This window comes from Salmo salar, chromosome ssa14, assembly GCF_905237065.1.
Source record: "Salmo salar chromosome ssa14, Ssal_v3.1, whole genome shotgun sequence".
NCBI lineage: Eukaryota > Metazoa > Chordata > Actinopteri > Salmoniformes > Salmonidae > Salmo > Salmo salar.
Genome location: NC_059455.1, coordinates 69,493,141 through 69,509,472, shown reverse-complemented (window position 1 = coordinate 69,509,472; position 16,332 = coordinate 69,493,141). Strand labels below are relative to the sequence as shown.

Sequence of the window (16,332 nt, the reverse complement as noted above, 5' to 3'; positions counted from 1 at the left end):
GTCTTGAGTCAATAAGTATTCAACCCCTTTGATATGGCAAGCCTAAATAATTTCAAGAGTAAAAATGTGCTTAACACATCACGTAAGCTGCATGGACTCGCTATGTGCAATAGTGTTTAACATGATTTTGAATGACTACCTCATCGGTTTCCCACACATACAATGAATTATCTATAAGGTCCCTCATTTGAGCAGTGAGTTTCAAAACAGATTCAACCAAAGACCAGGGAGGTTTTCTAATGCCTCAAAAATGGAACCTATTGGAAGATGAGTAAAAAAAAAACAGCAGACTATACCTTTGAGCATGGTGAAGTTATTATGCTTTAGATGGTGTATTAATACACCCAGTCACTACAAATATACAGGTGTCCTTCCTGACTAAGTTGCTGGAGAGGAAGGAAACCACTCAGCGATTTCACCATGAGGCCAATGGTGACTAAAACGAGTTCTATAAAAACATATTCCTAAACCAGCATCCTGGCACTAAAGTACACTGTAAAAAAGTAAAGAAATGTACTTTACGTCCTGAATACAAAGCGTTGTTTGGGAAAGACACCACCTTTCATATTTTCAAGCATGGTGGTGGCTGCATCATGTTATGGGTATGCTGGTTATCGGATAGAGTTAAGCACAGGCAAAATCCTAGAAGAAAGAAAACCTGGTTCTGTCTGCCTTCCAAAAGACACGGAGACAAATTCACCTTTCAGCCAGACAACCTAAAACAAAAGGCAAATATACACTGGAGTTGTTTACCAAGACATTGCATGTTCCTGAGTGGCCTAGTTACAGTTCTGACTTAAATCTGCTTGAAAATCTATGGCAAGACTTCAAAATGTCTGTCTAGCGATGAACAACCACCAACTTGACAGAGCTTAAAGAATTTTTAATAATGTGCAAATATTGTACAATCCAAGTGTGCAAATACTCCGTAATCGCTACCAAAGGTGATTGTAACATGTATTGACTCAGGGGTGTGAATACTTAGGCAATTTAATTGTACTTCATTTTTAAAAGCACATTTTCACTTTGCATTATGGGGAATTGTGTGTACAGGTGAAAGAAAAACATCTATTTAATAATTTTGTAATTCAGGCTGTAAGACAACAAAATGTGGAATAAGTTGAGGGGTATGAATTCACTCCACAGACAAACACACAATACCTGGTCTTCAGAGGCCTGCAGGGACTTCAGCGATTGGTCGAAACCCCTCAGCTCCTCCTCCAGGGCCCTGGCTTTGCTGTTAGTGCAGGGAGGGGGCGGAGTCACACATACATGCGGTGCAGGGGGCGATTGGAGGGTGGGTCATGCGTTGAATTTAGGTCGGACCCCCAGAAACATGCAGAGACGGACAGATGGGGGAGGGCATTTATTAATTAGGATGCAGAACCATTGTTATGCAAATACACAAGTTTATTCTCATGGCCATGGGAACAGTGAGGATGGGGCCAGTTTGGGATGATACTGGAAGTGGGACTGGCATAATGCAGAACCGTATGAAATACTTTTAAAAACTTGAGCTGCGCTTGATTTTGTTGGTCCGATACAATGGAACAGTCACAAAAGTGCAAACTCCAAGCAGTATTTGTATTTAAATATAGCGTCAAGCAGCCATAGCGGGGCTCAAACTATGGCCCGACAATGCCACCATCAGGACAAATTGGACAGATCGCCATAGGATTTGCCACTTCTGTACTCCTTACCACGCTTGCCAAATATCAGAACTCAACAGATCATACAAAATTCTTTGGATGATGTATTTTGGAACATTTGTATTAATGTGGTCTTCTCCAGAAGCGCTCAGCACCAAACTCGGTATATAGCATCAATGGATGCATCTTTAAAACGCTAGGTTTTCCAAGACTCTCGCTCAAACAATATGGCCGCTATAAGTCAATGAGCTTGTTTTTTTCTGTCCAACAATGCAACCATGCGGCCAAAAAACTATACTCATCGTCAAATTTCATCAGGTCAAGAGCAATCAAGGTAGTCAGATCAAGAGGAATAAATAAGTGCCGTTATAGCGCCACTGTGTGGGCGATTTAAACAAGCTCACATTGAGTCGACAGTGTTTGGAACATGTCTATCAAGTTGTTACAATATAAATAAGGTGTCTGATTTATATTCATTTATGTGCCAGGTCAAGACCACTTGAATGTTCATTGGTCAGTAGCAGCCATGTTGGAGATGCTACCCACATTAGCTCAAAATGAGATGAGGGGCATGAACTTTAAAAAAGTTTGCATCTTCAATCGCTTGTTATAGCATGAAAAACTGTCATGGCACTGCATGAGAGGATGTGGCCTAGCTTTTGCTGTTTGAACCCCTAACAATACATGACTCTGGTCTGGTATAGCGATGATGTAGACAGGGAATTGTTCAAGTATAATCCAAATGGGCTTTTACGATGTATGTTTGCATTCTGCATCGTGTAGTTCTGTATTCTGTAGTTGTGTGACAAGAGTATGTTTAATACAGAGCTACAATGCTGTACATGTAAAATTGATGCAGTATTTGGTGTGTAATAGATCTCTACATTCATTTGGAGGAAAACATCAGTATAACTAAATTATTTTACAAAATCATCTTCGGCTGCGTGGAATAAGTGATGTAACGTACCACTAGTGTAGTTCTGTGTATACGTGTGTGTGCGTTTAACTATTGTGCACTTCAATCACGTGGCCACTCACGCCTCAGCAAGCTCGGCCCTCTCCTCTGTGCGCTCGTGATCCCCCTCGATGATCAGCAGCTTACGAGCCACCTGTAGACACACACACACACAATTATTTACTGCCAGTTGCACAAGAGGGCAGATGGAAACAATTGCTCGCAAGACGGGCGCAGATGGTGAACAGGTGAAGTGTGAGTAAAGAGGCCCACTGTGGATATAAATTGGGTACATCTAGGCCAAAACTTTACTAGTAAGCTTACAGCCTTGCGTGAGAAGAAAACTATGTGATGACCTCATCCACTTCGGTGTCTCGATGTTACCTCATTGTGTCCGTGCGCATACGAGGTGTGTACATGATCATACCAATTTCAACATGCGTATTGTACTACCTTTTCTCAGCAATGTTGCTCAACTATCCGAGGTTAGTTCAGGCACAGCAGGCAATTCTATTCATTCTGAGGAGAACCCTGCAATGTGTGTGTGAGAGATCCTCACCTCCTCGTACTTGCGGTCAGCCTCCTCAGCAATGTGCTTGGCCTCTTTCAGCTGGATCTCCTGTAGCTCCATCTTCTCCTCATCCTTCAGGGCCCGGTTCTCAATCACCTTCATGCCCCTGGAACAAACACACACGTTAGATGTATTTGGTATTGACTTACATTATACGTATCCTATCGTAACATTTTGTGGTAATACGCCAATACTCGATATTAGACTTTGGATATTTGTCAAACTGAACACACTCTTAATATTGCACTCTGTCAGCAGCATGTGACATTACATTTCACACACTCTGGGAGGCACAATGGAGGGAGGAACTCAAGGGTGCATCAGAGAAAGACATCCAATCAATTAACAGAAGATAGCGAGACCAAACACAAATACACAATCGTCAAAGATACTGGTAACTAACCCAAGATGTATCAACCGATCCGGCATCGTTTCCAGTTGGAGAAAATGAAGCACAATGGGCAGAACAAACAAAGAGGTGGGAAGAGCCAAGCATGAGCTAGCGAGAGCCTATTGGCATGTTGTAGCATGTACTTGCATATTTCCATTATGGAATGCAAAGTCTGAAGTGCATGTATGCAATAACTCAATTCACCCTTGCACTCCTAAACAACATTTTTAGAAACTACGGCAAAACTTAGTGCACTCTATAACAGATTCTAGTTTTGCAAACAGAAAATGTTTAATCATTCACAAAATAGTTATGACAAAATGTTGCCCAAGATTCATCTAGCTCCATCCTCTCATCCCACTGGGACATCCTCTCATCCCACTGGGACATCCTCTCATCCCACTGGGACATCCTCTCATCCCACTGGAGGTGAAGTTCTAAACAGATCCTTCAGATTTATACCCCCGGTGATGTGTACGCTTTTCCCCTTTTGTCTGTGCCCATGTGCTTTCACTTCCAGTCCAACAACGACAAACTGACTAGTTTTAAACCAGTGATGGGCAACTGGCAGCCTGCATGTACAGCACCAGTCAAAAGTTTGGACACACCTACTCATTCAAGGGTTTTTATTTTTCTATTTTCTACATTGTAGAATAATAAGACAAACTATAAAATAACACAAATGGAATCATGTAGTAACCAAAAGAGTATTAAACAAATCAAAATATATTTTTTATTTGAGATTCTTCAAAGTAGCCACCCTTTGCCTTGACAGCTTTGCACACTATTGGCATTCTCTCAACCAGCTTCATGAACACATTTCAATTAACAGGTGTGCCTTGTTAAAAGTTAATTTGTGTAATTTCTTTCCTTCTGAATGCGTTTGAGCCAATCAGTTGTGTTGTGACAAGGTAGGGGTGGTATACAGATGCTAGCCCAATTTGGTAAAAGACCAAGCCCACATTATGGCAAAACAGCTGAAATAAACAAAGAGAAACGACAGTCCACTACTTCAAGACAAAGCGGAAAATTTAAAGAACTTTGAAAGTTTCTTCAAGTGCAGTCACAAAAACCATCAAGCGCTATGATGAAACTGGCTCTCATGAGGACCGCCACAGGAACGCATGACGCAGAGTTACCTCTGCTGCAGAGGATAAGTTCATTAGAGTTACCAGCCTCAGAAATTCCAGCCCAAATAAATGCTTCAGAGTCCAGCTAACAGACATCTCAACTGTTCAGAGGAGACTGTGAATCAGGCCTTCAGGGTCAAATTGCTGCAAAGAAACCACTGCAAAAGGACACCAATAAGAAGATACTTTCTGGTGCCAAGAAACACAAGTAATGGACATTAGACCGGTGGAAATATGTCCTTTGGTCTGGAGTCCAAATTTGAGATTTTTGGTTCCAACCGCTGTGTCTTTGTGAGATGCAGAGTAGGTGAACGGATGATTGCCGCATGTGTGGTTCCCACCGTGAAGCATGGAGGAGGAGGTGCTTTACTGGTAACAATGTCAGGGATTTATTTAGAATTTAAGACACACTTAAACAGCATGGCTCCAACAGCATTCTGCAGCGATAAGCCATCCCATCTGGTTTGCGCTTAGTTGGACTATCATTTGTTTTTCAACAGGACAATGACCCAAAACAAACCTCCAGGCTGTGAAAGGGCTATTTGAGAGTGATGGAGTGCTGCATCAGATAACGTGGCCTCCACAATCACCCGACCTCAACCCAATTGAGATGGTTTGGCGCCCCCCTCGGGTTCGTGCTTGGGGGGAGATCTTCATGGGCTATACTCGGCCTTGTATCAGGGTTAGTAAGTTGGTGGTTGAAGATATCCCTCTAGAGGTGTGGGGGCTGTGCTTTGGCAAAGTGGGTGGGGTTATATCCTGCCTGGTTGGCCCTGTCCGGAGGTATCGTCGGACGGAGCCACAGTGGCCTCCTGTCTCAGCCTCCAGTATTTATGCTGCAATAGTTTGTTTCGGGGGGGCTAGGGTCAGTCTTATATCTGGAGTATTTCTCCTGTCTTATCCGGTGTCATGTGTGAATTTAATCTAATTCTCCCCTCTCGGAGGACCTGAGCCCTAGGACCATGCCTCACGACTACCTGGCCTGATGACTCCTTGCTGTCCGCAGTCCACCCGGTCGTGCTGCTGCTCCAGTTTCAACTGTTCTGCCTGTGGCTATGGAACCCTGACCTGTTCACCGGATGTGATACCTTGTCCCGGACCTGCTGTTTTCGACTCTCCACCGCACCTGTCGTCTGCAACTCTGAATGATTGGCTATGAAAAGACAACTGACATTTACTCCTGAGGTGCTGACCTGTTGCACTCTCTACAACCACTGATTATTAATTCACCCTGCTGGTCATCTATGAACATTTGAACACCTTGGCCATGTACTGTTATAATCTCAACCTGGTACAGCCAGAAGAGGACTGGCCACCCCTCAGAGCCTGGTTCCTCTCTAGGTTTCTTCCGTTATAGGGAGTTTTTACTCCCCACCGTGCTTTACCTCTGCATTGCTTGCTGTTTGGGGTTTTAGGCTGGGTTTCTGTATAATGCTTTGTGATATCAGCTGATGTACAAAGGGCTTCATCAATACATTTGATTGATTGATGGTTTGGGATGAGTTGGGGTGAAGGGAAAGCAGCCAAGAAGTGCTCAACATATGTAGGAACTCCTTTAAGACTGTTCCTCATGAAGCTGGTTGAGAGAATGCCAATTGTGTGCAAAGCTGTCATCAAGGCAAACGGTGGCTATTTTGAGGAACCTAAAATATAATTTTGATTTGTTTAAAACTTTGGTTACATGACTCCAAATGTGTTACTTCATAGCCGTCTTCATTATTATTCTACAATGTAGAAAAAATACAAATAAAGGAAAAACCTTGAATGAGTAGGTGTGTCCAAACTTCTGACTGGTACTGTAGGCCCGCAGACCCACGAGCCACTGTGGCCCCTCTGATTTTTGTGCCCCCACCCCCATCAAAGTTGCCCATCCCTGGTTCAGACCATAATGACTGAGGCCAAGACCCCTCTTTTCGATATGTCTTACTTCACGGGATCCCATGTTAAAAAGTCATGCTTCCTTTGCTGCATAGGGCCTTCGATAAATAATTTGTGGGTGATTATATTAGTCCTATTTCAAACATGTACAAGTGTATACAACTTTATGCAGATGACACTTATACCATTTCCAACAGTTGACCAGGCTATGATAGAGCTGGTTGATAATTCATACTTGCTGGCAAGAGTAAATAGATGTTGTTGCATGCTAACAGATGACTGGAAGTCTGTGGGTAACGCTAGTTAGCAATGGCTCGCAAAACTACCTCTAATTTCCTTCATACTGAACACAGACATGACATCAGTATCCACGAGTTCATCTGACCCTAAGGGGAGTAGATAAAGGGCCTCATTGCCAAAATCCCGAAGTATCGCTTTAAAACGGTGGCGTTTGGAGAATTACAGTGTTTTCCCCTTTTTGTTCACGTGCGCTGTGTTCCACTGACCTCTCACTTTCGTCCGCAGCCTTCTCTGCCTCCTCCAGTTTCTGCAGAGCGGTCGCCAGTCTCTCCTGGGCCCTGTCCAACTCCTCCTCAACCAGCTGGATACGCCTGTTCAGGGAAGCAACTTCAGCCTCAGCCTGTATCAGGGATGGGGAGAAGAGAACAAGTTGGACGTATACTGACATTTAGCCTCAAATTTAAATGGAATTGACCCCAACCCCTCTTAGAACATACGATTTACTGTATATGCCACGATATGATTTATATAGTGCTTTTTCTAGGGCTCAAAGCACTTTTAACGTTGCATCACATCTCATGTTGTCCACCGATGTAGGAGGCTAGACACAATGCTCCAGTCAGATGACCATTTATTGACCTTGATTTTCTCAACACACGCATCCATCCAGTACACTGGTCATGTTCAGTGTAACACAACGTTGCAGAATCTATTACTTTGTATTCTGTGAGCTCAACGCACCGTTTCTCTATCAAGCATTAACTGTTGGAAGTTGTAAGATGTAATTGGTAACAGGTCAATATATATATTAGTAAAGAGCAGAGCATGTGGTAATTAACTACAATGACCACAATCCAGTGTGCCTACAGCTGCGTGTTATCAGTGAGGGAGTTCTATTACGCTGGGCCGGGTTTCCCATAAAATAAATGTTTGAAGCTTTAAATAGTTTTCCTTGGGGAGACGGATAAAGCTTTATCAAATTACTTTTGCATGTGAAAACACAGAATCCTACACATCCTTTACTGTCACTTTTGTTTGGAGCCGACTTCTCCGTTGGAGCAGGGCACTTGGCTCACGCCCGGAAGGCAGCCTGGTTTCAAATCCAAAAGAATTAACTTCCAGCCGGTGCAAAACACACCTACATGGGCGAGATTAATTGAACAACTTCAGAGGTACTTGCCAGGGCAAGCCTGTGGGGCCGGCAGACAGACAGAGGAAGGGAGAGAGCGAACACATTGCGAACGAGGGGGACAGTACTTATTAACTGAACACGATCATTCGGAGAGCCATGCTAGCTTCGCCCTCATGACGGTCCTAGCAAGCCAATCCAGTAGGCGCTGGAATCTATACTGAGCTTTGATTGGTCAATCGCAACATGATATCCCTCCCGCCAGCCACCCTAGTCAGACTGTTCTCTCTGCTACCGCACGGCAAGCGGTACCGGAGCGCCAAGTCTAGGTGCAAGAGGCTTCTAAACAGTTTCTACCCCCAAGCCATAAGACTCCTGAACATCTCATCAAATGGCTACCCAGACTATTTTCATTGCCCACCCCCCTCTTCTACGCTGCTGCTAGTCTTATTATCTATGCAGTCATTTTAATAACTCTACCTACATGTACATATAACCTCAATTACCTAAACTTACCGGTACCCCCTGTATATAGCCTCGCTATTGTTATTTTACTGCTGCTCTTTAAATGTGTTACTTTTTTTTGTTTTTTAAGTAAGAAGGTAACAGGTCTACCTGTTGTATTCGGCGCATGTGATAAAATTTGATATCACAGTGGCCTCCATCACTCTTAAATGGAAGACTATTCCTAGAGCTGGCCGCCCGGCCAAACTGAGCAATCAGGGGAGAAGTGCCTCGGTCAAGGAGGTGACCAAGAACCCAATGGTCCCTCGGACAAACCTCCAGAGTTCCTATGTGGAGAACCTACCTTCCAGAAGGACAACCATCTCTGCAGCACTCCACCAAATCAGGCCTTTATGGTAGAGTGGCCAGAAGGAAGTCACGCCTCAGTAAAAGGCACATGACAGCCAGCTTGGAGTTTGCCAAAAGGCACCTGAAGACTCTCAGACCATGAGAAACAAGATTCTCTGGTCTGATGAAACCAAGATTGAACTCTTTGGCCTGAATGCCAAGCGTCACGTCTGGAGGAAACCTGCCACCATCCCTACGGTGAAGCTTGGTGGTGGCAGCATCATGTTATGGGGATGTTTTTCAGCGGCAGGGACTGGGAGACTAGTCAGGATCGAGGGAAAGATGAATGGAGCAAAGTACAGAGAGATTTCTTTTACCCTTTTTTCCCCCCTCCCTAATTTCATGGTATCCAGTTGGTAGTTAGTCTTGTCTCATCGCTGCAACTCCTGTACGGACTCGGAGAGGCGAAGGTCGAGAGCCGTGCGTCCTCCGAAATACAACCCAACCAAGCAGCACTGCTTCTTGACACAATGCCCACTTAACCCGGAAGCCAGCCACACCAATGTGTCGGAGGAAACACCATACACCTGGCTACAGTGTCAGCGTGCACTGTGCCCGGCCCGCCACAGGAGTCGCTAGTGCGCGATGGGACAAGGACATCCCTGCCGGCCAAACCTTCCCCTAACCCGGGCGATGCTGGGCCAATCGTGCGCCACCCCATGGGTCTCCGAAACGAGCCTGGACTCGAACCCAGTACAGAGAGATCCTTGATAAAAACCTGCTCCAGAGTGCTCAGGACCTCAGACTGGGGCGAAGGTTCACCTCCAATAGGACAACGACCCTAAGCACACAGCCAAGTCAACACAGGAGTGGCTTCGGGACAAGTCTCTGAATGTCCTTGAGTGGCCAGCCAGAGCCCAGACTTGAATCCGATCGAACGTCTCTGGAGAGACCTGAAAATAGCTGTGCAGCAACGCTCCCCATGCAACTTGACAGAGCTTGAGAGGATCTGCAGAGACGAATGGGAGAAACTCCCTAAATACAGGTGTGTCTAGCTTGTAACGTCATACCCAAGAAGACTTGAGGCTGTAATCGCTGCCAAAAGGTGCTTCAAAGTACTGAGTAAAGGGTATGACTCCTTATGTACATGTGATTTGTTCTTTATTTTTAATACATTTGCAAAAATCTCTAAAAAAAAGTTTTTGCTTTATCAAAATTGAATAGTGTGTGAAGAGTGATTAAAAGGTTTTATTTAATCCATTTTAGAATAAGGCTATAATGTAACTAAATGTGGAAAGTTCCGTGTCTCAGCCTCTTGCGAATTGAAGGAAATGTATGAAACAGACAATAGATAAATTCACACCACTGGTGAGAAAATGGAGCTAGATTACATTCTGCCAATTCTCATTGATGAATCAATGGATTTTAATACAGTATTGTTCCCAAAACTAAAATATGTTACGGACTGAGTGCACTAAGTTTTTTAGACTTGACTCTTTGCTAAAGTCTCTTCCAGGGACGCCCACAATTTAGCATATTGGAGAAACACTGAAAATATGTTGCATTTTCAAACTAGTTTAATTGGGAAGGCAGATGAAGCCTTTTTATCCAAAGCAATCACTTTTGCATGTGCAAACAGAATCCTACTCATTACGCCACATGCTTAACCTACACCGCTTTTGTTTTGAGCAGACTTGACCTTAGGCCAAAACTGGGCACCTTGATCAAGTCTGGGAAGCAGCCCAGTTCCAAAACAAATACAATCAACACTAACCCGGTTCATCCGGGGCATTTATCAAAGTTTATTTGGCTTAAAGTACCTGTCCAGTGAAAATCTAACTTGTAAAAGTTAATATTCCGTTAACTCATAACCAAAATGTTGTTGACTCATCCGATACTCGTATGGGGCCAAAGCATAAATTGGAGAAAACTATTCAGAAACATTAACTCAAACAGAAAGTCCCAAAAAAATAAAATGACTATTTCCTCAGGATGTCATCCTCCTGATGAGGATGAGCTGGCCAATTAGTGTTCTACTTGTGTTAATATTTGGAATGATCTGTATAGGCCCACACCATTCCAACACAGAAAAGATTTGTTTTAACATACATAATTAACAAAACTATTAAACCCATATTGTAATTAATTACAGATCATGTCCGCAAACATTGTACAGTTACTTTAAGCCCCAGTCCCTCAATGACTTCAATTTCAATAATTTGGTCATAAAGTCCCACCCATGTTGCGCAACACCACCACTAACAATTCCTTTGTAATGCTACTCAACAATACACAACCCATTTGATAGGTGTCAATAGGAGATTCCCTAAAAACACCTCACTTCGATACAGCTACGACCGGAAATGACTTTTTCGTTGCAGGTTAGGAGAATTAGGTTAAGGTTAGGAAAATGTTTAGCGAAAATGCTCTCCTAACCCTGTGGTTCCCAGCCAACGGTACTAAGACTTGGCCTACGACTCATGATGCCATAAATATACTGGTAAAATGTACGAGAGGATACTTCAAGTGTACTCCGGCAGAGTAAAATGTTGGTGGTGGTACAGTAACAGATAACGGTTGGGTACCACTGTCCTAACCTGCTACGAAAAGTTCCATGTCAATAGGCTCCTTGTAGGGCGGAGGTGTAACGTTAAAAGGTTAATTGCATGAATGACAACCCAGTCCCAGTGGTAGTATACCTTTAAAAAAGAAACAATGTAGCTTATCTGCGCACGTTGATCTAATATTGTCGGAATGCCAAAAAAAACAAAATGGGTATGTCGATGGATGATTCTAAAATATCATTTTACCTGTTCTCTTGATGTTTTCTCCACCTCGACCTGTCTCTGAAGAAGTTCAGCTCGCTCTTCGGCTTCATCTGCCTGCTGCTGTAAAACTTTGATCTTTCGCTTAACCGCGTCGATACTGTTGTTTCCAGACATTTTCTTGTGTTTGTGAGAAGTAGGCTAGTCCTAGTTTGTTTTTTCCACCTTCTTTAAAAAGTTTTATAACTTCAGCACGAGTTCTTCAGAACGGGAGAGAAAAAAGCAGCAACGCCCTGCCAAATGGTCAAACGTTGATTGTAGTGGGGTGGGAATATGCGTTCTTCCTCCAAACAGCAGGGACACTGAATAACGCACTTAAAATTGACACTGGTCTAACGTAATTTCGTCCAAAATTCGTGTTTTCAAAGTAGCCTAATCCGGTTAGATGTTTTAAATAGTTTCTGCTGCTATCATTTGCCAGGAAGCCGCAAAAATGTTTTTTTTTTAATTTATTTTATTCTACAGACGTGGCAAGCTAACAGTCCTAAGTCATTGGCTTCCGCTGTGGAAAATGGGGCGAATTCTTTCAATTGCACGCGGTTATAATTTAAGCTCAATCAAACGAATGAATTCAAAATGGGCTTAACAAGGGATTTGCTGTCCGTTCTCTCCCCTGTCTCCAAATCACTATGCCCTACCCGCTTGGTTCAGCTCTTTCCTTTTCAACCCACTTCCGGCTTGCTCCACACCCAACTGTCTGGCGTAGACAATAAACTGGAATGCTGATCCAGAGTCAGCCCCTAGAACACTAGTTGGTCCCCAGAAGGAAAGTTAAAAAATGATCCCGTCAGCGCATTGAGCACAATGTCTCTTCGACCGGAAGGCACTCCTTGGTTACACGTGTCCTGACCAGGTGAAGTGACGTATCCTTTATAAATCACTCGCATTCCAAGCCACTCCCGAGGTAGCATATGATAAACTACACGTACGGGGATTCACCTGCATGAGAATGTCATCTCAACGATTTAGTACACATTTGTTTGAACGGTGTAAGTGTATGTCTATCTACAGGCTATTTTGTATGGTATGCCTACTTGTTCATCATGTGCTTTGTATGTGTACATTTGTTTGCTTGTCAACACATTATACCTGAAGCCTCCAGACACCAAATATGACGTCTTCTTCATTCCTTCCTGTTGCACAACTGGAGGATGCTGAGACATGCACCAGAACACACACACAAATCAAGTCACTACTTGTGAACCATCACTAAATTCAGTGTGATCTAAAACAAGAAAATGCACAGTCTTGTTAAATGTTGTTTTAAAGATGGGTTATGAAAACATCAGGCCTAGCTACTATTTCAATTATGGCCAAAATAATATTTCCTTGTGAGATAGTGTTTTGAATGGAATTGAACTTCAATTTCAATGAATAAACAGATCTGTGAAGGTGACTGTGTTTCAAACAGGCCTTGGCCCTCCCTGTCTCTCACTCCCAGGATTGTGTTTATTAGGGCACTCAATTGAAAAGATTAAAACAGTTTCCAAGAGAAAAAGAAAATAAGCATTTCTTATTGTTCGAATCCAGGTAGTCCCTCCTTGTTTTCTTCCGTTTAGTGCCTAAAAAACACGTGTGGTGTGAATGGTTCTCAGTAGATTAATTGATTGTCCACTTGCACTTCCAGTAGTGACCACCAAGTGTCGCCCCAGACCACATGTTTGGCACTGTGAGCAAATTTTTGACGTTGAGTGAGTGTCTGCACATTGACCACGTTTGCATGCACACAGTATTCCGAATAGAAGCTCATATCCCCTAAGGTTTTATTCGGGCTAAGCTGTTTACATGCACCTTTGATATTCTTCTCATGAGTATCCCTGTAGTCATGAATAAACAGAATATTCCTAATTTAGATTAATATGGATTAAATGGAATAGTAACAAATATGGACACTGACTGTAGGCCTATAACCTCTCACATGTAGTGGATAAATATTTATATCAGCAACTCTTGAGAAAATGCAAATGCATGTTTTGTTTTACACCATTATGCAAGCAGACAGTATTTCAACCACATAAAATATGCAACCAAGACGAGCTGGTCTGATCAGAAGAGTGTTTTGCCGTTTTATCAGCTTTTAATTTCCTTAAAACTGGTCAAACTCATGACATTTGGACAAATGTACACATACCAAGCACATAGTCACACACGATGAACCATCGAGGACCACTTTGGAAACAAGCGTTTTAATTAATACTTTCAAGTGATATCCTCTGGGTCCGCATTGTGCATTTTGTTGTTTTTGTCTGTTGCCCAAAATAAGTCCAAATCAATTCAATTTCGTACAGGAACAATCATTCCACTGTTTGGGAGAAATTGCATTTTTTTCCCCAGTCCCTAAACGAAACAGCCAACTTTACTGGTGTTATTTAGATTACTAATGTATTAATTCTATCAATGTCAGACATTATTCTACTTTATTTAGTATTTTGGGGCAACACGTTGTGACAGAAGAGAAGCTGCGTGTATCAAACGTAGTTGACAAACAAATAGCCTACCAAATGTCGGAAATATAAGTAGAAACTTAATTAAAATTATAGTAAATTAATTATAGTAGGGTAAATTATTATTGTTGATCAAACTGCGCAGGTAGCCTACTTTTTGAAGTGATTTGATTGACAAGCAGATGAAAACGTCACTCTACACCCATAATATGCGCAGAACGCGGTTTTTCACGGTCCGCGCAGGCTCAGTTTCGTATATTATGGGATAAACGGAACAAGACTTTTACATGCCACAATGTCCCGTTTTAGATCAGCATATCCTAAGCATCTTCTCCGGGGTTCTCAACCTGGATACAAGCTTTTTATTGTAAACGGGGTATGATGTTTATTTGAGTCAACTCAAAAACAGAATACTTGAGTATTCTGGAAAATAACGGGATATTTGGTGTGCATGTAAATGTGGTCAGTGATTCTGCATTGCTATGGCCAAAGTATCCCTATACATTTGCATAACTGTGAAATTTTACTTGTATATAGGTCTAATTAGATGTAGAACTAAGTTTGCAACAGTAAGTCTATTGAACAATTATACAAATTATTCCATGACATTTGTGTCCTAGTTAAGTTGAAGCTATTTTCACGTTTAAAGTTTCATTGTCACATGCACAAGTACAGTGAAATGCCATTCTTGCTCTTTCCCAACAATCCAGTAGTACTATAAAATAAATCAATAAATAAAAAAAGTCAAGTGGAACAAAAAAGTAAGTAAGCTATATACAGGGTCAGTTCCAGGGTCTGCCAATACCATATTTACAATGTGCAGGGATACTGGAGTGGTATAATTATATATGTATAGGGGTAGGGTGACTAGGCATCAGGATAAATGATAAACAGAGTAGCAACAGCGTATATGATGATTGTATGCGAGTGTGTGTGTGTGTGTGTGTGTGTGTGTGTGTGTGTGTGTGTGTGTGTGTGTGTGTGTGTGTGTGTGTGTGTGTGTGTAGAGTCAGTATGAATGTGTGTGTGTGTCAGTGTAGGCTCCCCAGAGGAAGGGGAGGACCATCTTACTCAGCGAATTGCAAAAAACATAAAATAGTGAAACATTAAAAGCAATCCATCCTTTTTAGATGAAACTACTAAATATATTCATGTCACCAAATAACTGATTAAAACACAATGTTTTGCAATGAAGTTCTACAGTAGCCTCAACAGCACTCTGTAGGGTAGCACCATGGTGTAGCAGGAGGACAGCTAGCTTCTGTCCTCCTCTGGGTAAGATACAAAACTTAGGAGGCTCATGGTTCTCACCCACTTCCATAGACTTAAACAGTAATTATGAAGACTTCCGGAGGACATCCTCCAACCTATCAGAGCTCATGCAGCATTAACTGACATGTTGTCCATCCAATCAAAGGATCAGAGAATCTAGTACTGAAAGAGTAAGCTACAGCTAGCTAGCACTGCAGTGCATAACGTGTGGTGAGTTGTTGACTCAGAGAGAGAAAGACAATAGTTGAACAGTTTTGAACAAATTCATTTATAAAAAAACTAAGGATAGAGCTAGCCATATTTCGTTGTATTTTCTTCTTCCTAGTTTACCTTTCACTTACTTAGCTAGCTAATGCAGCTAATTTAGCCTACTCAAAACCTGAGGAATGCTATTTATGTTAGCTAGCTGGCTAGCTAAGGTTATCCTACAGTGCAACTTTTCCAAGTGAAGGTAAGCTTTTGGTTTTATGCATTTATTGCCACTGGGGGCCCGCCGGTGTAACTGCTAGCTATACACTGTACTGTGATTGTACACATGGATTGGATTGTGGAGCTGTTGTTGTCAGACTTGATGCTTCAGTACCACTTGCCGTGTGGAAGCAGAGAGAATAGTTTATGGCTTGGGTGGCTGGAGTCTTTAACAATTTTTCAGGCCTTCACACTGCCTGATGTAGAGGTCCTGGATGGCAAGGAGCTCCGCCCTAGTGATGTACTGGACTGTCCGCACCACCCTCTGTAGTGAGGGCGGTGCAGTTGCCATACAAGCAGTGACGCAGACAGTCAAGATGCTCTCAATGGTGCAGCTGTAGAACTGTTTGAGGATTGAGGGCCATGCCAAATTGGGGGGGGGGGGGTCCTAGTGATTTGGACACAGAGGAACATTTAGGCTACATCTAGACAAAATTTCCTAGACCTAGATTTCAGCCAAAATTTGTTAGCAGGAGTTATCATGGTAAGAAAGGGCAAAGCGGTAGCCTACATGCTAAAATGTGTTAGCTGTTAGTAAGTACTGCATGCTACACTATGCCTTCAACAGGAGTTTTAGCCATTAGCTGC

General features: G+C 42.7%; 1 protein-coding gene across 9 annotated transcripts in view; it reads right to left on the bottom strand.

Moving 5' to 3' along the window:
- The window catches only part of LOC106570192 (tropomyosin alpha-3 chain), a 35,578-nt gene that overhangs the window by 12,161 nt on the left and 7,085 nt on the right, over positions 1-16,332 (bottom strand). For 3 of the 9 annotated variants that reach the window (XM_014142253.2, XM_014142251.2, XM_045694743.1), the window contains exons 1-5: positions 11,546-12,307; positions 7,081-7,214; positions 3,164-3,281; positions 2,688-2,758; positions 1,162-1,237 (exon numbers count right to left, since the gene is read on the bottom strand). In XM_014142253.2, coding sequence (XP_013997728.1) covers positions 1,162-1,237; positions 2,688-2,758; positions 3,164-3,281; positions 7,081-7,214; positions 11,546-11,677 — 531 coding nt within the window. In that variant the 5' untranslated portion in view covers positions 11,678-12,307. Of the gene's footprint in view, positions 1-1,161; positions 1,238-2,687; positions 2,759-3,163; positions 3,282-7,080; positions 7,215-11,545; positions 12,308-16,332 lie in introns of those variants that run through there. The other 6 variants (XM_014142249.2, XM_014142246.2, XM_014142252.2 and 3 more) reach the window with 3 other exon arrangements.